The sequence below is a fragment of the Cercospora beticola genome, chromosome 8 (assembly GCF_033473495.1).
Source record: "Cercospora beticola chromosome 8, complete sequence".
Taxonomy (NCBI): domain Eukaryota; kingdom Fungi; phylum Ascomycota; class Dothideomycetes; order Mycosphaerellales; family Mycosphaerellaceae; genus Cercospora; species Cercospora beticola.
Window position 1 is genome coordinate 1,206,275 of NC_088942.1, and position 21,307 is coordinate 1,227,581.

The following is a 21,307-nucleotide window of genomic DNA, read 5'->3' on the forward strand; positions in this document are numbered from 1 at the left end:
ACTGAGCGGCCATCTCGAGACCGCAAAAGAAGAACGCGAAAGTGGTTGACATGCAGCAAAAAACAAACCGTTTCCCAGTCAGGATAGCACACATCATTGGACTGTTCTGGAACCGTGGTCTATTTAAGACTCGAGGCAGCCAAGAAAGTTATACTGCAGCGTCAAACGCAAGCTTCTTCAATAAGCCGGCAATTTACTGACTTGACTATTCTGCCAGGTGAACGATCGTTAAAGAAGAAGCATTACAGCTCATACATAAAGATCTCCCAACGCCGTTCACATGCCACAAAGAGCCCATGAGTTGAGGTCAAACGAAAAATGTTGAAGTGAAGCAAAAGAAGTAAAAAACAACCGTTCCCCAGGGAGGAGAAAGGCCAAGTATGGGTGCACAATACGAGCTCGCAATGGACTTGTAGTTTGTGAAACCAAGTCTGCCAGAGCGTCAGACACCGGTACTCTTCGAAGTGAGACTGGTGATTTACTGACTTGGCCATCTAGCCAGGGAACGATCGTTGATCAACCGGCACACAGTTCGTATGTGAAGGTCACCTACTACCAGTCAGTAAGTAGCCTGAACAGCTGAGAAGACAAAACGGCCTGAAGTTACGCAAAAGTAAGCAAAAACAATCGTCCCCCAACAAGAGACTAATGGCCGCGCTCCACAAATTCAAACCCGCAACAGGCTTGAGACTTGCGAACCCAGTGAGCCATATGATCAAACACTAGCTAACCAGCGATTTACTGACTTCACCATCTAGCCGGAGGAACGATCGTTGAAAGGCCGGCGCGTTAGTAGGTATATGAAGATCTGCAGCCATGCCAAATAAAGCTATATGTAAAAGGTCCGACAGATGGGAAAAAGTCGAAGCGAGGCAAAAGGTGGCAAAAAACAACCGCTCCTAGACTGGAGAGTAGCCTTGGTAATCTCAGTGTCCAGCTCCTATGCGCTCGAGATGTGTAGACAAACAAGCTGAAGCGTCAAACACCAGGCAGCCTGGCGGTTTACTGACTTGACCATCTAGCCAGAGGAACGATCGTTGGAGCAGCATGGCTGGGAATGGCATATGAACGTTGATCTATCGCCTGTGAGACGGACTTGATCGCTCAGTTCGCGAGAAGAGAGGCGAAAAAAGAGATAGGAGCATTGTTGTGCACATCATCAATTGATTCCAACGGCGAGATGCCGTGTTCGTATTCGTACCTTGCTTTCCATCCCATCTTCTCTGATTCCACCCTAGCAGCATACCAAGGGTATATCCATCCCAGCGTTTGCTTCTGTCTTCATTCCCTCCCAAGAGCCGTTCATGACTTCGGGTTGCATTTCACAACTGCAAGCCTCTCCCGCCCTTTCCTTCCCCAAGCACGCCTTGACTTCCCTGCCTGACGTGCGCTTTACTCCCCGCAAACAGGCTTTTCCAGATGAAAGCCTCACTCAGCAGCAATTCCACATCCTTCTCTGTCCAGTCTTTCGTAGGCAAAGACTGTAGAAACATCATGATCTCCTGGAAATCCATTTGTTGTAGACGATCCGACCATTTGACCAGAAACGCTGCGCAGACGTATAAGTGGAACGCTGAGAAGCCTTGATCTTCGGCCTAAGCAGAAAAGAAAGTTTAGTCAGTAGTTGTTGGATGAGAAGGGAGGAAGGGAAGCTCTTACAAGATATGTATCCCACATCCGAATAGTATTCCTCACGGAAATTTCCCGCATGAGGAGGCAATTCATCCATCGAAAGGAGAATTGAATGAACTCCACTCCTTCATTCTCCATGTGTTTCGCTAACCCGCCATCGATGCGCGCTGTCAAATCTCGTAGTTGCGCGACTTGTCTTTGAATTCCAGGTTGGGCGTGAATATAATTATCTTGAATCCCATCAAGAAGTTTGGTCAGACACCAGAATGAATCAGCCTCGACTGCGTCCAGCACAGCTTTCGGTAATTGGCCAGGATCCATTCCCGAGTCGACTTCGGGATCTGTGATGTACTGTCCCAAAAAGACCTGCCAGAACGGCGTCACAAGATCGTTGATGCCTTGCACGTAACCGGATGCGGGATGTCGAATGGCCCATACATACAATATTCGTTCCAGTGATCGCTGTGTGGCCTCGTAGCTGTACAACTCTAAATGTGGATTCGTTCGAGGGACGTCGATACTGATCTGATGCCAGATGGCTTCATCAAGACCTCGCCCGCCCACCCGAGGAGATTTAGGTGAAGTAGGCATGTCTGCCGACCTGTCACCCCGCTCGAAAGCTTGCCTCACTCCATCGAGGTACTCTTTCCGCTTTCGTTCCAGTGTGGCGACACGACGCTCGGAGCTTGTGGGAAGATAGCCTAGCAGCAGCTGCCAGGTCATGGCTCGCACTTCAGGAGGTAGACCTGACCAGGCAGAGTCTCGCAATTCAGCCAGATTGACCGAGGATGCTTGCAGTATTCGCTTGAACTTGTTTATTCGCGTGATTCGTGCGGAGTGTGCCTCGGCCTCTTTTGCTGCCGCATTCGGCGGTAATGAAGGATGCGATATCAGGTGGAGTGAGTTGGCAGGATCTCGGAGGATTTCCTTGTATTGTGGTCGCAAGATCTTCTGTCCCTCCGTGCTCTTCTTTAATGACGGGTAGGCTGGTATCTGAGTGCGCATCTCTGCCATGTCGCCATTGTCCATTGCCCATGATGCGGAAGACAGCGAAGTCGCGCCCCCATTCCCAGTCAGTGCCCCGCCGAACTGCTTGCTGCTACTGCTGCTGCCTTTGCCTAGCCCTCCCCCTGGATCCTTGGCCTTCGCTTTTGATAATCGCTTGTTCTTCCTTCGCATAGACGCTATGCTGGGCAGGCCGAACTCATCTTCATCGTCCTCCTCCAGACCGAATGCGTCGCCATCGTCGTCATCGTCGTAGGCATTGCTCGACTCGGCCAGGAAGGAGGAGTATTTGGGTCGCGTTGGCGGTGATCGCGTGTTTCCAGGCGAGGGCGTGTTCTTACTGTTGCGGGGATCGGTGGGCGGTGTTCGTGGTCGATCGTTGCCAGAGAGGGATCTACCTACATGCATGAGCGCATTGTCGCGAGAAGTGGCTCGATGCAGCGTACAGTTGATTGAAGTTCAGGATATCGGCATGGCTGTAGGACGCTCCAATGACCTTGCGCGTTGTCGGCTCGGGCGTGTCCGCGTTTGGGGTGGTAGAGGGGTTATTCGCATTGTGGCTGCTGCTGCTGCGATTGCTGGTGGCCGACGTGGATCGCCAGAAGGGAGACGTAGTGCTGCTCCACATCAGTTACGATGTAGTCAGAGTGACTGAACAGACGCCAACTCACTCGGTGCGGTCTATGAAGGCCCAAATGTCCATGTCAGCGGCCGGTCTGGTAATAACGTGGGTGGCTGCGAGCGTTGGTCGGCGGGTGGATGAGGGCGCGACACGAACCGACCTGGACCATCTCCTGCTGCGACGCCGTTAGATTTGTCGGAATTGGAAGAGAGGAGTTGGTCAGAAGGGACACACCTGGTGGGAGGGCTTTCTGAAGTTCATGTTCATTGTGACAGCAGACAGCGACTAGCAGAAGACGTCGGCTTGAAATCGAGATGATCTTCCCAATGCAGCCAACATCTGCTTCCCCATCTCGTGACGCATTAGCGTGCAGGTGCTGCGTCCTCAGGCACCGCTCACCCGCCGCTGACACAAACTGCAGCTTCCGCTTTCTGCACCACCACCACTCCACCCACCGCACCCACCTCGTCCACTCTCTTTCATCGACACCACCCGCATTCCTCCTCGCATCTGCGACATCCTCTACCGCGCATCCTCACTCCGACCCGCCGCGACCATGGCCGAGCCGGGCATGGACGACGAGGATCTCTTCGCTGATCTGTGAGCCCGCCCGCCGACCTTCCACCTCCCGCGCGCGACACTGACTGCTATTAGCTACGACGGCGACGACACCGCAAACGACGCGCCCGCTGCGCCCACCAAGACCGAACCCGCACCACAAGCTGCTGCTGATGCCGATGCTGCGGCTGCGGCTGCCGCTGATGATTTCCTCAACCAACAGGCCGCAGCGCCGACAGTCGAGTCACACCAGGGCAACGGCGCCAGCGGTCATCAAGAGCAGCAGCCTTCGTACGATCAGAACATGGGCAATCAACATACCGAGTACAGAGATCCGACTCCGGACAATAGGCCCCTGATCGGAACCAAGGAGGATGGGTAAGTATATCTCCTTTCTTTCATCTGCCTTCTTCTGCGCGGCGTGAGCAGCGGTGAGCTTCATCTACTCAACACTGGTATCTCTGAGGCCTACGGCACGTGATTATTGAAATCGAGTGCGATGCGAGAAAGATGTCAAGCGTAACACAGTTGAGAGACAAAGCGCAACGTCATGCGACGAATCTCAGTCGCTTCCACTTGAGAACGGCAAATCGGCTCGTCCTCAAGAAGAGAGGCGACGAAGACTGCAAAGTTCAACTGGTGTTCTGTCAACTGGTGACGCACATGCACCGTGCATCATGTCCTCATCAGCCAAACATCAAATATTCCGGAAACACATTACCTGGAAAAACCATCGCGTCGACGACTGAACAATCTTATAATGGAGGGGTCGGATTCTGGGATGGACAAGGATGATTTCAGCCTCGCAGATATTGAGTCGCGTCAGATACTTGGTGCACATTGTTGCGTATCTTGGCAGACGAGGAAGCCGATATATACTGGATCATGATCACACTACCATACTACAGCCTTGATCGTGATTGCTCGAAGGGAGGAAAGAGGGGCCGAATCAGGATCGCAAGTACACAACACAGAACAGCGATGATAGCTTCAAGCCAATAACCTCGCCTCAAGCGACAAATAGCAGATCATGCAGACAGACAGGCAGTCATCATCATCATCGTCAGAGAGGAGATAGCCGATGTAGCTATGCAGCCGCGCCAATCTCTGCCACGCCTAGACGTGCGCACATGGCCGGCCTTGATAGCATGCGTTCAGCTTGAGAAATCGAAGACGCGCAAGAGCGAGAAGATATACTACTGCTGCATACCTCAATCGCCATCGTCGATGATGAAAAGGGAATTCTTTTCCTTTGGACAAAGTTCATGGTCGTCGGCTACCCCACATGGCTGGCTGGCATGCTGGCATGAGATGGCTTCCCGCACGCTCGTATCGTGCCTCCGCGGCACGTGCGACAGCCACAACCTCAATGCAATACACGCCGCTCTCGTCTTACGATGACATGACGGCCTGGTCTGCCGTCAGCAATGCAACGCACTCTGGTCCTGTCGCCCTACGTCCCTGAGAGATGCGGAAATCTTTGCTTGGCAAAATCTGTGGCGACTTGTTCCGGAGATCAACTGGGCATAGATGGTGTTGGGGGCCGGACGAACGCACTAACGCCAGCTCACGCTCACGCCGCGCTGTACTTTACCATTATATTCACGCTCAGATAGCTAACAATATGCCTGTAGAAAAATGTTCATCGGAGGCCTTAACTGGGAGACGACTGATCGTAAGCATCAATCCACGTCATGTGTCCAATCTACACAGCGTTTTAACAAATCATCACAGAGTCTCTTAAAGACTACTTTTCTCAATTTGGAGAAGTCGTGGAATGCACTGTCATGCGTGACGGCGCAACAGGCCGCTCTCGAGGTTTCGGTTTCCTCACCTTCAAGGACCCCAAGACGGTCAACACAGTCATGGTCAAAGAACATTCCCTCGACGGCAAACTTGTAAGATTATGCAACGATGTTCCCCTTTTTGCAACGACTTGTCGTGTCAAGCGCAAGACGAAAAGAAGTAAAAGAAAGAAGCCTAACACAACTTGTACATTACAGATCGATCCCAAGCGTGCTATCCCTCGCGACGAACAGGAACGTACGGCAAAGATCTTCGTTGGCGGTGTCTCACAGGATGCGACAGAGCAGGATTTCGAAGCCTTTTTCCAGAAGTTTGGTCGTGTGCTCGATGCCACGCTCATGATGGACAAGGATACCGGACGACCACGTGGTTTCGGATTTGTGACGTTCGACAACGAAATGGCTGTTGAGCGCACCCTCGAGGGTCCACTGGCCATCCTTGGTAAGCCCATCGAGGTTAAGCGCGCTCAGCCGCGTGGCAAGATGGGCGAAGAAGAAGGCTCTGGCGGCCGCGGCGGTTTCGGTGGGCGTGGAGGACGTGGCGGTGGCGGCTTTGGCGGCGCTGGTCGTGGAGGAGGCGACGGTGGATTCGGGGACAACAACCAGATGGCCGGAGGTCCAGCTCAATCCGATGGAAACGCGAACCAGATGACGCCTGCCATGATGGCACAATACTGGCAACGCATGCAGCAGTATTTTGCTCAGATGCAAGCTATGCAGCAAGGAGGTGGCATGAACCCCATGATGGGCGGCATGAACCCGATGATGATGCAGCAAATGCAAGCTATGCGTGCTGCTCAGCAAGGTGGCGGACAGATGAATCCGGCCATGATGCAGCAAATGGCTGCCATGCAGGGTGGTGGCGGCGGCGGCGGCTTTCCCAACTCACAGTCTCCCATGAACGGCGGTATGGGACGCGGCGGACCAGGCAGTGCCGGAGGAAACGGTAACGGCAACAACAACGGCGGTGGTCAGCAAGGTCAACAAGGTGGCTTCACCGCTCAAGATCAACTCATGTTCGAACAACAGAAATATGAACGCCAAACCATGGCCCGCATGCAAGGACAGAACTTCGGAGGCCAGAACACCTGGGATGGAATGTACGACGACGTCCCACCTCCGGACAACATGATGGGTCCCGGTGGCCACAACAACCGCGGCAACTTTGGCGGACGCGGAGGTCGCGGCGGAGGTCGTCAAGGTTCTGCTCAGCCTCCCAACGCTCCAGCCGGAGCTCCCACAGGTCCTAAGAACCCCGGAAAGCCCGGCGGAAACTACCGCGGCGGTGGTCGCGGAGGCCGCGGTGGAGGCTTTCATCCATATGCGCGAGGCGGGGCCTAGGAGGTTCCGATTTCTTTCGAGGAGGATGCGAGTGGGCGTAGAAAGCCTGCGATCACTACTCACGCTGCTGTCACTACTGACCGAGTCTTGCCTGGGTTGGTTTTCAGACCCAAGACGAACTTTGCCACGGGAGTGAATGCTATGCAGCAGCAGCAGAAGAAGATTGGGGTGTTGAAGGGTGGGGGCGGTATCTCCAAGCCCTATCGGCGCACTAAGAAATTCGATCTGGACAGACAGAAGAAAGGCGCTATGGAGGAGATGGTGGGGCTGGACTATGATGATGCGGATTCGGTCATGGAGGAATAGGGTCTTCGATTGCCCTATCACCTCTGCGAAATTGGTCAGGCGTTGCGGCTGCGGCGACTCGATCTGATCTGATCACCTGCAACAAATCCGCGGCTCTTTCTTCATCAATGCTTGATGGAAAGATGACTGGAGCAAGGTCCCGAAAAAGAAAAGAAAACTGGCGTTTCTTACTTCACATGGCATGACTCGGCTGGGGCGCTGGGTATATGATCAGCATCTGGTATGGTGTTCTTTCTGGCTGTTTCTGATACGTTAGCTGGCATGAAGGGATGCATGGACGGAACTCTGTCTTGCGTCCTCGGCTTGCGAAAGGGGATCACTGGCACTTGCTTTGCAGATCATAGGTAGAGCTTATGATGATCAGTGGTCGAAAATTAGAAAAAGTCTCATTTCACTCTCTCGGCTTTCGCCTTGTGCTGTCGAGCTTGGAGGGTCCTACTACTCTATGCGATTCTCTCAAAACGTGCGATGAAGTTGCCATGATGAACCCATTGATGTGTAGGCTCCCTGTACTACTCTTTCGGCAATGCGACTGATGTAGCAGAATTCAATCGCCTCCCTCGCTCCCATCCCCAATCCAATCTCATCTGCTTCAATTCCATCAATACCACAAGCCACTGCTCTCCAATCTCTCAAACGGATCCTCTCTCACGCAACCTCAAAAACATGCTCGCAACAAAATCCAAATCTCCCAACTTAAATCCACCCTTCCCTTCCCACTCCTCCTTGGGTCGTGCTGCAACCTGATTCATCGCCACGCTAATCTGTTGCCTGACCGGACCACGTGGCCAATTCAACCAGTCGTACTCGTAGCCCTCAAGCATCACCGCTGAAACTTCCACTTCATACAGACCTCCGATGCCATTTTTGACCCACTTCAGATACAGCACGCCCAATGTCCGGAAAGCAGTTCCGATCTCCATTTCAACTTTTGGGAGTTCCAGACCTACTCTGCCCGAGTCCAAAACCTCAAGCCGCATACGCACGTTGGGCGAAAGGATGAGTCTCCCGCAGTCGCTAAGACGTGGTTCGTCGTCGAAGAACTTCTTCTTAGAAGCATCGTAGTTGGACCAGACTTTGACGTTGAAGGTGTTGAGTTTGATGTACAGATCTAGCAGCTCGTCTTTGACGTCGGGGAAGTTTTTGGAGATGGGGGGGTAGCGGAGGGAGGAGAGAGGGATGGGTTGGTCCTCGAATAGATCTTGAGCAAAGGAGGATTGGTTCTTGAGACCGAAGGGCCGGAAGGCGAGTTCTGGTATTGGCTGTGCGATTGCTTCTAGCATTTCTTTCTCAGTGCCGTTGGGGCCGAACGGGTCGACGTATTTGAGTGCTGCTTGGGCGTTGGCGATGTATTCTTCATCGGAATCCGTGGCGGGTGGTGCTGAGGTGGCTGCGGGAGGGGTTGTTTCTTCGTCATTAGTGGTTTCCATGGGCATGTCTTCGGAGATCTGGTATCTGCGTTAGATGAGAACTCGAAAGACGCACGGGATGAAATACGAACATTTGACTCTTGGGGCTTGCCTGGCGAAGGAGGCGGCGGTGTCTGTTCGCTGAAATACGTGTAAAGACCGGCGAGGTTGTTGGCAATCTTGCGTGAGGCGCCGATGACATTGTCATTATCCCCATCGAGGGTGACAGTGCTGCCGCGCGAGAAGGAAGGCGATGTTAGCGGCGATATCGACTGCCGCTTCGCTGGTCTGTCGCCAGTCGCCATATCTGCAAACGGTCGCTTCAACTCCACCTTGGAAGGAGTGTTGTTGAGATCCATCTTTGTCGGAGGCGAGTGCGATGTTCGAGTCTAAGTGCCAGTGACAGCTGAAGGCTGATCAGCACAATTTTGGACCCGCTTGAAGTGAATTGCTGCTGAGGTGAATGGCAATAAGATGGATTAGGCAGCTCTGTGTCACACCAGTCACTGTCACTTCGACTCGACCCCATGCTCACACGCGGGGCAAATGTCTGCGCTCCGTCGCACAGGTACCATTACGCATCTTTCCATTCATCGCACTCAGCAGGCCCAATCTCCATATCTCCTCCTCGCCGCCCGAGTTCTGTCCATCTCCTCTCCAGGTCCACGCTCGTCTGCGCGCACATGATGAAGAGAGGAACGAGCCATGAATGCATTTGTCGTGATGAGGCATGACTGCCCTTTTCCGGTCCATAGGCCGGCCAGCAGGATCGGTATCAGAGAAAGAAATTCGCCGTTGTCATGTGGAGGAAGGATGGGGAGAGGGAAATGAGGAACGAGAAAGACAAATACAGAAATGAGGCATTCAGGCATCCGTGCATCCGAGCGACAAACATCTCCCTCTCCTAACCTCGTGATGGATCTGCCCACAACCTTGCGATCGCCCCTCCCTCGACAAGTCTATCAATTCCTGCCGCGATTCCATCGAACGGTATTTCCTCATTCGTGGTCTTGAACTTTCCTGCCGCGATCAGATCCATACATGCCTGAATTTCATCCGGCGAAGCGCCGGTCGTGCCCTTCAAGACAACATTCCTCAACACAAACTCAAATGTGTTCAGCGTGCACTCTTTGCTGCCGAGCCCCACTAACACGATAGTGCCTCCTTGTTCTGTGGACATCACAGCGTCGGACGTCGTTATTCCTGCACCTGCAAAGTCAAGTATCACATCAAACCTCTTTCCCGGAAGGCCAGCGAAGGACTTGGCGCATCGTCTCACTCCAAAGCTCAAAGCTGCGGCGAATCTCTTAGGATCCAAATCGATCGCTTGGACCTCTGCGCCGATGACACTCGCTGCAAGCTGCGCTGCACACAAGCCAAGCCCACCGAGGCCGACAATGGCGACTTTGTCCTGAGATTTGACCTGCCCCGCGGTGAAGACTGCGTGATAAGCTGTGCCCACAGCATCAGTTGCCACAGCTGCATCGGCGAAACTGAGACCTGGGGGAATGCGTAGCGCTTTGTGCTCCTCAAGAATGACATACTCCCCGAAACCGCCATCATAACCAAGGCCTGGCATGCTTGCCGCATCATGAAGCTTGAAAGGACGTTTTGCAGCGATAACAGCGACGACTACATCACCTGCTGTGAGCGTTGTCACACCGGAGCCCGTTTTTGTTACAACACCAGCGAGTTCGTGGCCAAGAGTAATGGGGCGCTTGAACATAAATGTCGTGTCGAGGCCCGATATGACGTTGTAGTCTGTGTGGCAGAGCCCGGCGGCTTTGACCTGGACGAGAACGTGGTTAGGTCCTGGCTCCGGGATCGGAACCGTCTTCAGTTCAAGACCATGCGAAGGATCTGTGAACTGCCACGCCTTCATTGTTGTTGCAGACATGTTTACGGACTAGGTGGCTTGTTGCTAAAGGCTTGCGATACCAACGGCTCTGCATGGCCATCATGCTTGAAAAGCGCATCTTTATGGATTTACCATTTACACGTCCGCAGTTTGTTCGTCAGGATTCCGGAGCGGAGCATACTGAAATTATGGTGATCAGCCGAGGCGGGTTGCTGCGTTGCACTGTAGGTCTATGATCACGTTGCGCTCACTAATCATGCGAAAACGCCAAGCTCCACATTCAGCCAACTTTGTCGGCGTCCTCGCAGATTTCACTCAATTTACTCTATGGTCGATGGCGCTCCGGAGCGGAGGAACTGAACATAGAGGTGCTCGTGATTTATAATCTCGGAGAAGAGGTTGTTCTGTTCAGAAAGCTGAGTGATTACCAGGAAGTTCCGAAAAGCCGGCGAAGATACAACGCAGCGATGGATGCTATAAAGACAAAACGTTTATGCTTGGACTGAGGCTCATAGACCCAGACGCTCTTGTTTCCTCAAACGAATCACCACAGGTCTACGCCATGTCGACCTACCAGACCGTTCCGACACAGTACACGACTGTCGATGGCATCAAAGTTGCCTATCGACGCCTCGGAAAAGGAGATGGCGTTCCTCTGGTGTACATCAATCACCTCAGAGGTTCCATGGACACAATCGATCCACTCTTTGTCAAATCGATTGCCAAGAATCGCGAGATCATCGTCTACGACAGCTTCGGCATTGGACACAGCGAAGGCACCGTCCCTAATTCAATCGAAGGAATGGCCGACATCGCTGTCAAGTTCTTGAAAGCTATTAACGTGAGCCTGGTTGACCTGATAGGCTTCTCCATGGGCGGAGGGATCGCTCAATATATTGCCTGAACCCATCCTAATCTCGTCCGCAAACTCGTACTCGCGGGAACCCAATCATCGATCGGAGAAGGTGTGGCCCTACCACCAAAAGAAGTCCTCGAAGGTGCAGGCGATAACGAAGCACCACCAAGTCTGGAACAAATGTTATTCCTCTTCTACTACCCCACCGAAACGAGCAAAACGCTTGGCGAGGCGTGGTGGAAGAGAGTTCATGAACGACAGCTCCCCGACGAGCCACGAAAGGACTACTTACTTGGTGCTGGAGTACGGAACCAGTTGGCTGCTATTTTCACTTTCACGGTGAATGAAAGTAATTTCGATCGTTTGAAGGATATCACAGCGCCGACCTTGGTCACGAATGGGCATACGGATGTTATGTCTCCTACGGTGAACAGTTATGTGCTTTATCAGAATATTCCGAATGCGAGTCTTGTGCTGTTCCCTGATTCGGGACATGGGCATCTATTTCAGGAGCCGGAGTTGTATGCGCAACATTTGGAGATTTTCTTGAGGAGGTGATGAGAGGTGTTGATAGGATAAGACGGGCTTAGAGGGCGTAGAGACGAGGCTCGGTCAAGTGTGCAAAGGGCGTAGGAGTGTAGTACCAACCATACCGTCACAGTCTCAATGACATGTTTAATATCTATTCTTCCTAGGGACACCAACTGCTTGTATACTAACAGATCCTGGCAAGTCTGTTGCCACAAAAAGAACATAATTTCCCTCCACACCACCAGGCCGTCGCATAAGTCTAGATGTAATCGTAGCTGTCAACAGCTCGCAAACAAAGTGCATAGCAGAAGGCGTGAACAACAAGCTCGCGAGAGGAGTTGACTCCAATGCAAATCAGCGACGAATGTATACAGTATCAACCCAAAGACATCTTACTGACAGGAGCAATCACATGCATCGATCAGAATAGTAACACATCCAGTATTTGTCGTGTCTGTTTCCATCTCAGCCCAACGGGTTATCGCTTGGTCTGACAAGCCATCACATTTTTCAATCAATGTGTCGTGAAATTTCATTGGGATAATTTGAACGCTTCAATTCAACAAAAACCTCCGTGGAGGCTGCTCTCGCTAGTTAGTCTTCGGATCGGCTGGGAATTTTTGGCAAACTGAACCTGCAGGGGGGCGAATCCTGCCAACTTTTGGCGACATTGGCAATCACTGTTCTGAACGGCACATGATCACCCGCCCGCTGAGGCATCGCTTCGACGCAAGAGCTGATCCTTACTCCAAGTCGCCTCCTGCAACATATAGCAAAACAGATCTTGAAGCCAATGACGGGATGTCATTGCAAGAGCCCATCATGTTTTGCTGGTTGCTCTACTTGTTCCATACTCGGAATCAAGTTCTATCTGTAAACCGAACTTGTAGACCAGGTGACAGAACCTGGTATGTAAACACATCCCGAATTTTCATGTTCGGCGTGACCAACTCCATATCGAAATTGCGGAAAAGGTAAGTGATGGCGAGTGTGACTTCAGCATGAGCGACACTACAATTTGATCAGTAAACGAGCTGAAAAAGAAAGACGGAGGTTACATACTTGATCCCAATACATTGCCTGGACCCCTTACTGAACGTGGCGAGCCCAGAGTCCAAAGTCTTCGCCTGCTCTCCAAGCCATCGTTCAGGCTTGAATTCCTTCGCGTCGGGGCCCCAGAGCTCCTCGGAGAAATTCATAGTATAGACTGACATGCCGACAACCGTGCCTGGAGGAACGACCTTGCCATCGACCATGAATGGCTGACTGCGTTCCGGAACCACCCTTGGAAGCATTCCTGGGACAGCCATAGCAAAGCGTAAGGACTCTTTCACTACAGCGAAGAGATATGCATTCTTCTCAAGCTCAATGAATGAAGGGAGCTTGTGAAGATCGGGCATAGCCTCATCGGCCGCAGCGACCACCTTCTGCTTCAGATGTGCATTGGAGAGCACAGCGTTCAAGCAGACGGTCAATGTGAAGGCAGTCGTGTCAGAGCCAGCAACAAGGATATCTATGCTCTCTGTGACTTGTTGGTCAATTGGAACGCCCATCAAGCGATCGAATATGATTGGGTGCGGCGATGATTGCTTTTCCTCATCGTTGCGTCGAATGAACCGGGCGTGTGAATCCTTGGCGTATCTTTGCAGCCTGGCTAATTCTCCTAGACCAGTGTCCAACTTTCCAAGCACGTCCAGCGGTACCAGACTGGAGGCGAACTTTTGTAGTGGGTTGTAATACATGCCGTAGATCGCGGCGCCGGCAACATCGAACGCTTGCAGGAACGCAGCCTCGAACGAATCCTTGGATTCCCCAATGAGACCTAGTGAACTGCCGAATGCCAATTGCGATATGATGTCCACCGTCATTGATCTTGACCCATTAGTTTCCTTGTGCAGCTAGTGATGGATTAACAGCCTCACCTTATCATGTTGTTCACTTCAATCGGACCATTTTCACTGATCCTTCGAACTTTTGTCCCAACTTGATGTAACTTCTCAGCCATTACCGGTTGGAATTGCTCCACGCCGGTGCGCGAGAACAATGGATTCAACGTCTTTCGTCGCTCTTTGTGTAATAATACATCGGTCTCCACGAACAACGTGTGTGGGGTGTTGAAACATTCGTAAAAGTAGTCATGCTTGGGGAAAGGGTTGGTCTGGCTGTATATCGTCTTGTAAAGCTTCACGTCGCTGATATGCAGTTCATTGGGGCCGATCCGAAGGGCTTGACTGTCTGCATAATCGAATCAGGGCCAGTGAAGGTAGCAAAAGACCTTGCAGAGTAGACCGACCGTATCGCTTGTGCAGTCGCTCGTACTCTTGTTCTGGAGCACCGGCCAGCACCACGCTCCCTTGCCAGCTTCGAGAGATGGCCGCATACTTGGGACCAGGGAAGCGCGCCAGTGGATGCACCAGCAATCGATACAAAGCGCGAAGCGTCAAGAAAACGCTGAAAAGTCCAGCGACGATCACAATGCGGTGAAGCGCAGAGTCCATGTTGGAGTCGTTCGATCCAACATCGTTCCTAAGGTCCAAGACGTTGGACTTGAACTAGAGACCGCGATATCCAGAGCCGCTCCGCTACAGTAGGAAAGATGTTTCGGTCGAATTACAAAACCCGAGTACGAAGGCACTTTGTGCTGCGTGCCCGGGTCGGAGCTTCAAAGTTGCGGTTGCACGAATACATCCAATGAATGTCTACGGATTAGCCAACCGAATTGTGACCGCTGTGGTCACTCTTCCGGAAAGAATGCTATCTCCGGAAACATGTGGGGGGAGCACTTACGGTCACAGTGCGCGGCAGTAACACTGCTACTTGCCATGCTCCATCACGCCCTGATACTTCCGAAAGCCGTGAGGACATGGTATCGCACGAGAATGGGTCTTGGTGTTTCACTGTAAGTCAGGCAGCAAGTTCATAATTTTGTCGACTGTCTCCTGTCGGAAGGTCTTAGGACAACGTCGAATTCTCGGAAGCAACAATGTGGTAGGTCCGACGATCTGCAGAGCCCGAGCTGTCGCGTCACGTCACACTGTTCTTCAATGGATTGGATCGGCTGCGGATGGTGCAGCTTGAACTGGGGACATGTTGCTAATCAAGCGCGCGTGTGCGGATGAATGTGGACAAGGCTTGGCTATTGGATGTCTTGGCAAGCTTACTGCAGTCTATGGTTCCCGCAAGAGCCTTGACCAGTGATAATTCTTGGAATGCCGAGTAATCTTAGGACAAGCTCTGCGGTGTTACAAAGGCCCCTGTCGGTTATTCGATCAAAATTGGTCTTGAGGTCTACCGTACACGACCTTCCGTGTCCCCAATTTGTCCCTGTCTCCTTCTCGGCCCGACTTGGCTTCCATTCACGTGCTGAATAGTCAATGTTGGTCAAATTTTGATGTGGCTCTTGGTGATCGGCTTGACGCGTCGGAAAAAGGGTGTCGGTGGATAAGGAAAGTAGGAAGATGGTTTTGGGGTGGAAGGTGGCGTGCGACTACCATATATATCGGCAGAGGTTAAAGCAGAAGTGACATGTCCGGAGCCGGCAACCCTTGTTCCGAAAGGGCAGATTTGTCCACCTCGTTTGTGCTCAGCGCCGACACATCATACAACGCCTCAGACTCACCCATCATCGAGGCAGGGCAGAAGTTTCTCTGGGACCGTGTCGCTACCGTCAGCGCAGTGTGGAGACCGATACTGGCAATAACACTGCAGGAGAAGTCGCTCAGCTGTACGTCCACATCCTGAGCGGCCTTGTGGAGCAGCTCCGCGAGTTGGAGAACTCCAAAGCAGAGATTTGTCGGAGTGAAATGTCATCGAGCAGACGTGGAGATTGCTAAACTAACAAACGGCAAATAAATCAAAGTAATCATCAGCCGTAACTCGAAGATTCGGACACCACCCAAGAGCTTGGCCCATGATGGCGCGGATGCCAAACGACTTTGCTGGAGAGTCCAGCAGCGTACAGGCTGCTCCAAGATGGCGGACCGACGAATCACTATCATTTACAACTCGCCGCCACACTCGACGTCTTCTTGACAGTCAAAGCACCCACGAACCCTTTGGCACGGGTGAACGTCCCCTTGATCTTGATAGTGTATACCACCTTGGACTTCTGCTGTGGCGCGGATATCCCATTGCAACTGACCACCGCCTTGACACCTCCTTCCGGCAAATAGTCCGGTGCTCCCTGCACCCGGCTCGTGCTCCTTCCCTCATAAAACGGCACGCGTCTATTCCGAGAGCTCACACCCGCCATGCAGGTCGAACAGCCGTCGTAACCAAAGGTTTTGTTGGCAGATGGGTTGTTGATCGGCCAGACCAATGTGGTCGAGAAAGTACTCGTGGCCTTTGCTCCAGTAGCCCCGGCAACACAATTGGCTAACAGTAACAGATCGTCAGGTCTCTGACCTGTGATACTGTACGAGCCATCTTCACCCCCGATACCTGAGCAGTCACGACAACCACAGGTCCAGTAGTGGGTTTGACAAATTCTTGATAATTGGCATCACAGTCAGCAGTTGTACTCCCGCCGAAACCGGGCGCCAAAATGGAGCCAAACACTTCTGCAGCGGCTTGTCGTCTAGGATCAGGATCAGTTCTGCCCGGTCCGAGATTGTTGCAGGCAGCTCCTCTGCGGAAGCGGGGTCCGTAGAGGACGCCGGCGGCACTAAGTGGGAATATGTCAGTACTATTGCACTGCCGCTCGGTGCCACTGGCTAAAATGCCACTCACAATGCAGCAAGACCATTGGCAAAGCCTCCCGCAGAAAGACTTGAATCATCAGCACCGTTAGGCCCAGCAGCTCCTGCCGCCGTGTGTTCGGAGTAAATTGATTCATCATCAGGGTTGTTGTTCACTGGACTCGTGCTTGGGACCTTGCCCTCTCCGGGGCCGCCTGAGAACGTCGCGCCTAGACGAGCCGCGGCGTCGGGACCTTCACTCAAGAATCGATCAATGACGAAGAGACCTTGGGCAAGTTGTTTGATGTCCAAATTGTTGTAGCTCTGGCCGCGATTCGATCCAGACTGGGTCTCCTTCCGGAGGTAATTGCTCAAGAAATTTCCATTGCTGAGAGCCGAGAAGATAGAGCCCGGGACAGAGAATTGCAAATTGATTGGTACGGCGGTATGTCGCTCTGCGAGCACGCTCCCTTCGACGGCTCGAATGGCCAGCAGAGAAGTGAGGATATGGATCGAGCAGAGCATGGTTGCCGATTTCGAATAGAGACGAGGGAAACATACTGGAACGTCTATTGAGGGCTCAGGCCAGCTTTCAGCAGGTGCTCTTCACGCCGCCGCCGCCCTCGTTGAATGTCGACACGACGGCATCGCCGTTGGCCGTAGGCAAACGGTCTAGACATCGCCAAGTGCCAAATGTTCTGCAATGCGGAAGCTTGTTGCATTGCCAGCTAATCGGGTAGGTGTGACAATCCGCATATTGTACAGCAGCGAAAACGTGGCTGGCTGACTACGCAAGTCGCGACCTCGACGGGTGCTGGTCAACCGAACTGTATGACAAATCGATTCGAAAGAGGAGTCGATGCTAGCCAAAGCTGGAAGGTCATTGGAGATTTTCTCCAGCTTGAACGAGTTTCCGTGATAGTGGCTTGAACAGCTGATGTTATTGAGCGCCACGTGATCTGCGCTGGCTCCACCGACCTTACACCTCTCAAGCCAAACCAGTTCCTCACACTGATCATCTAAATCATTAAAAGCGCCCGACAGGAATTCATACTGCGTCGCCACCTCTCCATTCGCCAAAAGCAGAGCCTTGTCACTTCCACCAAGCAACTAGCAACAAGCAGCCGCGACAAGATCTGAACCGGAGACAGGTACACTGAAACGAAGTTGTACAGTTTCCTGGGATACAGGCTTCGTCCTCGAGACCTGGAAAGCGTGAAGATGTTGAGGGATGTAGAAGCTAGATCATGTCCTTCGATCCATGCCGCTCTATATCCGTCCGACAGATTGTATTGACAGAATCAGTCAGACATGCTGTGAAGGACCCGGTCTGGCCAAGGGACACGCAAAATTCCCATCTCCTTAGTCTCGATGGGCAGTCGAGGAACAACGGTGGTCGCAGCAGGCGGGTGAGCTCCGCAAGAAGAGAACCACTGTAGACCTCAGCATATATGTATCATATGTTCGAGCAGTCCGCTTTCGCATGGCTGCGTCTCACATTTTTGATGTTGATCTTTCGACCCCTTTTTTCATCACAGGTCTTGGTTCCCCTCGTCGGCTGCTGGCACGCGTCGCGCGCTGGTTTGATGCGGATACGAGGAAGTCGATGTGGTATTCAAAGAGGTCGCCGCAGAGCTTTCTTCCGCGCTTTCCTGCTCTGGCAAGTCAGAAGTGCCAGCTGGAGACAGCGGACCATGGTCGAGCCGAACGAATCCTCAATTGTCTTTCTGATATTGGTTGAAAGTCGCCAAGAGTTCGGGATGCACCTGATTGTCTGGAGTTTTGGAAGGTCGACGACAGCTCGTCTCGTGGTAGGTATTGTCCGCGCATGTGCTGCAACGCAAAGCAGCTCGCGAGGCCGGAGATGACCTCCTCGTTCGTGAACGAATAAAGCTACGGAGTCATGTTGCATTGAAACGCTGCAGAGACTGTTGTCACAGAGGTAGTAAGGACTGTCCCGCGGAGTAGCGTGTTGACAGCAGGTACGGCTGGTCGGAAGCGGTTACTGAACTCCGGAGAGGCAATGCCTTTTCTGCACACCAGAGCAATGCGAGAAACTTCGCTGCAGTATATTGTGGACCCAGCTTCAGAGCGAATGTCTTGCGATCACTGGCCTGGAGCTCTCATCGATCGGTCGCCGACTTGCCCATCGGCTGTCCGCCAGACCTGGCCCAAGCCAATGCAAACCGCGATTGAGCCCTTGCTTATGACACGCGCATGTAGACGCGATTCCGCAGTCCTCACGCCTGTTCATCTTGCTGCCCACTTCAGGGAGGCTCCCGGGTCTCTATATGATCCTGCATCTTGCCGTGTTCCCTGCTTTTCTTCCTTCGATCCTCCTTGTCGCGTGCTCGTTACTATCGCAGCGCGGTTCGGCGTTCGCAGTGTCGCAGGTGCAGTTCGAGGATGGTGTTCCGGCATATGAGCCTGTAGAGCTCTTTCAACATGTCTGCTTGCCGAGCGGATCGCAAGGCGACACTGCTGGCGGCGTGGTGTCGCAGGTGGACGATTCCAAATCAGATCGCGTACTCGAACGCGTCTTGACCAGTGCCGATGCGCCGGCGGTGATGCGGATGGCGATTCTGAAGGCGCATCGGCGGCTGCGGAAGGGGATTCCATCTCTTCTCCAGGCCCACGCTCTGTAGCGCGCACATGATGAAAAGAAATCTCAACAATACTGTTGATGGTAGGTTGCCAAAAATTCCCAGCCGATCCGAAGACCAACTGGAGCAGTCAGTTGATAGTTTTCAACTAGCAAAAACGCAATCTCGGACGAATCCTCACTGATATGCGTAATGCCCTTGCACTCGGATGAAGAAGAAAAGAAGGAGGAAGCGGAGGTTGGACAACCTTTTTGTGCTGCGGATTCGTTAGCGCCGGCAGTGGCCGCATTAGCTAAGCAGAGTTCTGACTCATCACATGGCTGCCTGGCGAAGTGACGGGCTCGCCATCAATATGGCTGTCAAATATTGAACGGAACACGCTCGTCGCGAAACATCCGACGCGAACTTCACATGCGCGAACCAGCGCAGCAACCAGTCTCGTTCCGTTGCCTGCAATCTGTCCAGCGCACACTGTCGCGCATACCATCAAGATGCAGAACCCGTAAGTGCGACCGAGATCATCTAACGTATGCCTGCTAACAGCATCCAGCTCACAAGGAGTCGCTCCTCAACTGGCGCAACATGTCCACCTCATCTCCTCGCACCGATTCCCATACATCGCAACGTTAGGCGTCGAACAGGCCTATCGCTACCTTCTCGATGCGCCCACGATCGTCAAGCAGCTCGCGCCCATGTCATGGCATTACGTGACCCCACCGCAAGACGGCACCGTTTGGCTCGAATGGATACCGCAAGAGAAACTGGATCACCCATACCCTTCAGATGGCTACGTGTGGGGAGATGTCGAACATTCTTATCGTCATGACTTCAACGGATACACGCTCGAACTGCGCGTCCAGACAGTAGGCTATCGGCCCGGTCACGATAATATGGCGACGCACGCTCGAACACGCTACCACTTCATCGCGAAGAGCCCGACTGTCGCCGCTGCAAACCCCGATCCGAGTCTCTGGATTGTACACTATCACTCTGCCGACCACAATCAGATCATGCCAGCGAGTCAGGTTCCAGTCAGCCAGCACACTCAAACAATTGTCACACAGAGAAGATGGCTCGAAGGTCAAGGGAGACTAGAGAGAAGAGAGTTCATGCTACACGACCGCGAACACTGGCCCACACTGCACCTCCCAGGCCAAGCACAAATGATGCAAAATGCGCACCCACAACAACAAAGACCATACCCCGCGTACCCACAACAAGGCCCTCCTGCCAAGAAGCCACGCGTAGCAGGACCTCCCGGCCTGCCTGTGGCCGGCAGCTCGAGCGAAGCAGCAGGCATCCCCGATATGACCATTGAAGCCGAAGAAGACACCTCTCTTGGCGACTTCTTCGACCACCTCACGCAACGCGACATCAGCCTTGCACGCTACATGCAACACCACCGCTGGATGGAGGAAGTATTCTCCTCACCCTACGCTACCAGCCAAATCGTCCCACCAGATCTCGGCCTCGGCTTGATGGGCGAATTGAAAGGGCTAACAGATGGCATTCTTGCTCCGCCGAATGTCGACGTCCGAGCAGACAGTGACCCAACGACCAAGCCCCCGAAACCGAAAGAAGCAGATGCGTTCACGAATCTGACAAAAGAGCAACTTGAAGAGTTTAACCAGCGAGTCGCGAAGCATTTGGAAGAAGGACAGAAAGAAATCGAGAAGATGAAAGCTGACCACGCGGCAGCAATGGCAGAATGGAAGAAGAAGAGAGCACCGATGTTGAAGTTTCAACAGCAGCAACAAGGGGCAGCTACAGCTTCTGCGCAATGATGAAGATCGATGATGCGGCGAGAGAGGAACAGATTCTCGTCATTCTTGTGAGACTATTAGCGTGGGCGTTTACTTTTGCTCAAAAACAATGGAAAAATGAAATGACACTTTTGCCCCTTACCTACAGTTTGTCGAAAGCACCAGAGCCGTCGTGTCAATTCGACCAATTTGCAAGGCGATAGATACGAAACAAACCTTCAATTCGATGACGATTCACGAGCGTCGCCTCCTTACAAAGTACGAAGTAAAGCTCTGCTTTAATCTGGCTGGCATGAGCGTCGTGCGGGAGTAAGATAAACTGAACCGAGAATCTTCCTCACT

The 21,307-nt window shown here is 52.7% G+C and overlaps 11 protein-coding genes across 11 annotated transcripts; 6 read left to right on the forward strand and 5 right to left on the reverse strand.

Annotated features, from left to right (window-relative positions):
* Window positions 1-1,322: 1,322 nt before the first annotated feature.
* On the reverse strand, window positions 1,323-3,340 carry RHO25_011754 (uncharacterized protein; the record flags this gene model as incomplete). Its single annotated transcript, XM_023603172.2, has 4 exons — window positions 1,323-1,595; window positions 1,660-3,031; window positions 3,084-3,254; window positions 3,309-3,340. 4 exons carry the CDS (start codon window positions 3,338-3,340, stop codon window positions 1,323-1,325), a joined length of 1,848 nt encoding a protein of 615 aa, XP_023454391.1.
* Window positions 3,341-3,815: 475 nt separating this feature from the next.
* Window positions 3,816-4,199, forward strand: RHO25_011755 (uncharacterized protein; the record flags this gene model as incomplete). Its single annotated transcript, XM_023603173.2, has 2 exons — window positions 3,816-3,859; window positions 3,914-4,199. 2 exons carry the CDS (start codon window positions 3,816-3,818, stop codon window positions 4,197-4,199), a joined length of 330 nt encoding a protein of 109 aa, XP_023454831.2.
* A 1,256-nt stretch (window positions 4,200-5,455) lies between these two features.
* On the forward strand, window positions 5,456-6,963 carry RHO25_011756 (uncharacterized protein; the record flags this gene model as incomplete). Its single annotated transcript, XM_023603174.2, has 3 exons — window positions 5,456-5,492; window positions 5,552-5,715; window positions 5,821-6,963. 3 exons carry the CDS (start codon window positions 5,456-5,458, stop codon window positions 6,961-6,963), a joined length of 1,344 nt encoding a protein of 447 aa, XP_023454821.1.
* Window positions 6,964-7,104: 141 nt separating this feature from the next.
* On the forward strand, window positions 7,105-7,269 carry RHO25_011757 (uncharacterized protein; the record flags this gene model as incomplete). The annotated part of the gene is made up of 1 exon (XM_065603452.1): window positions 7,105-7,269. One exon carries the CDS (start codon window positions 7,105-7,107, stop codon window positions 7,267-7,269), a length of 165 nt encoding a protein of 54 aa, XP_065459524.1.
* A 632-nt stretch (window positions 7,270-7,901) lies between these two features.
* On the reverse strand, window positions 7,902-9,037 carry RHO25_011758 (uncharacterized protein; the record flags this gene model as incomplete). The annotated part of the gene is made up of 2 exons (XM_023603175.1): window positions 7,902-8,717; window positions 8,771-9,037. 2 exons carry the CDS (start codon window positions 9,035-9,037, stop codon window positions 7,902-7,904), a joined length of 1,083 nt encoding a protein of 360 aa, XP_023454820.1.
* Window positions 9,038-9,582: 545 nt separating this feature from the next.
* Window positions 9,583-10,560, reverse strand: RHO25_011759 (uncharacterized protein; the record flags this gene model as incomplete). The annotated part of the gene is made up of 1 exon (XM_023603176.1): window positions 9,583-10,560. The coding sequence occupies one exon, from the start codon at window positions 10,558-10,560 to the stop codon at window positions 9,583-9,585; it is 978 nt and encodes a 325-aa protein (XP_023454819.1).
* Window positions 10,561-11,098: 538 nt separating this feature from the next.
* Window positions 11,099-11,440, forward strand: RHO25_011760 (uncharacterized protein; the record flags this gene model as incomplete). The annotated part of the gene is made up of 1 exon (XM_023603177.2): window positions 11,099-11,440. One exon carries the CDS (start codon window positions 11,099-11,101, stop codon window positions 11,438-11,440), a length of 342 nt encoding a protein of 113 aa, XP_023454818.2.
* A 132-nt stretch (window positions 11,441-11,572) lies between these two features.
* On the forward strand, window positions 11,573-11,950 carry RHO25_011761 (uncharacterized protein; the record flags this gene model as incomplete). The annotated part of the gene is made up of 1 exon (XM_023603178.2): window positions 11,573-11,950. One exon carries the CDS (start codon window positions 11,573-11,575, stop codon window positions 11,948-11,950), a length of 378 nt encoding a protein of 125 aa, XP_023454825.1.
* Window positions 11,951-12,783: 833 nt separating this feature from the next.
* Window positions 12,784-14,421, reverse strand: RHO25_011762 (uncharacterized protein; the record flags this gene model as incomplete). Its single annotated transcript, XM_023603179.2, has 4 exons — window positions 12,784-12,934; window positions 12,986-13,795; window positions 13,846-14,158; window positions 14,217-14,421. 4 exons carry the CDS (start codon window positions 14,419-14,421, stop codon window positions 12,784-12,786), a joined length of 1,479 nt encoding a protein of 492 aa, XP_023454824.1.
* Window positions 14,422-15,917: 1,496 nt separating this feature from the next.
* On the reverse strand, window positions 15,918-17,124 carry RHO25_011763 (uncharacterized protein; the record flags this gene model as incomplete). Its single annotated transcript, XM_023603180.2, has 3 exons — window positions 15,918-16,265; window positions 16,328-16,586; window positions 16,652-17,124. The coding sequence occupies 3 exons, from the start codon at window positions 17,122-17,124 to the stop codon at window positions 15,918-15,920; spliced, it is 1,080 nt and encodes a 359-aa protein (XP_023454823.1).
* A 2,569-nt stretch (window positions 17,125-19,693) lies between these two features.
* On the forward strand, window positions 19,694-20,986 carry RHO25_011764 (uncharacterized protein; the record flags this gene model as incomplete). The annotated part of the gene is made up of 2 exons (XM_023603181.2): window positions 19,694-19,704; window positions 19,753-20,986. 2 exons carry the CDS (start codon window positions 19,694-19,696, stop codon window positions 20,984-20,986), a joined length of 1,245 nt encoding a protein of 414 aa, XP_023454822.1.
* Window positions 20,987-21,307: the final 321 nt, after the last annotated feature.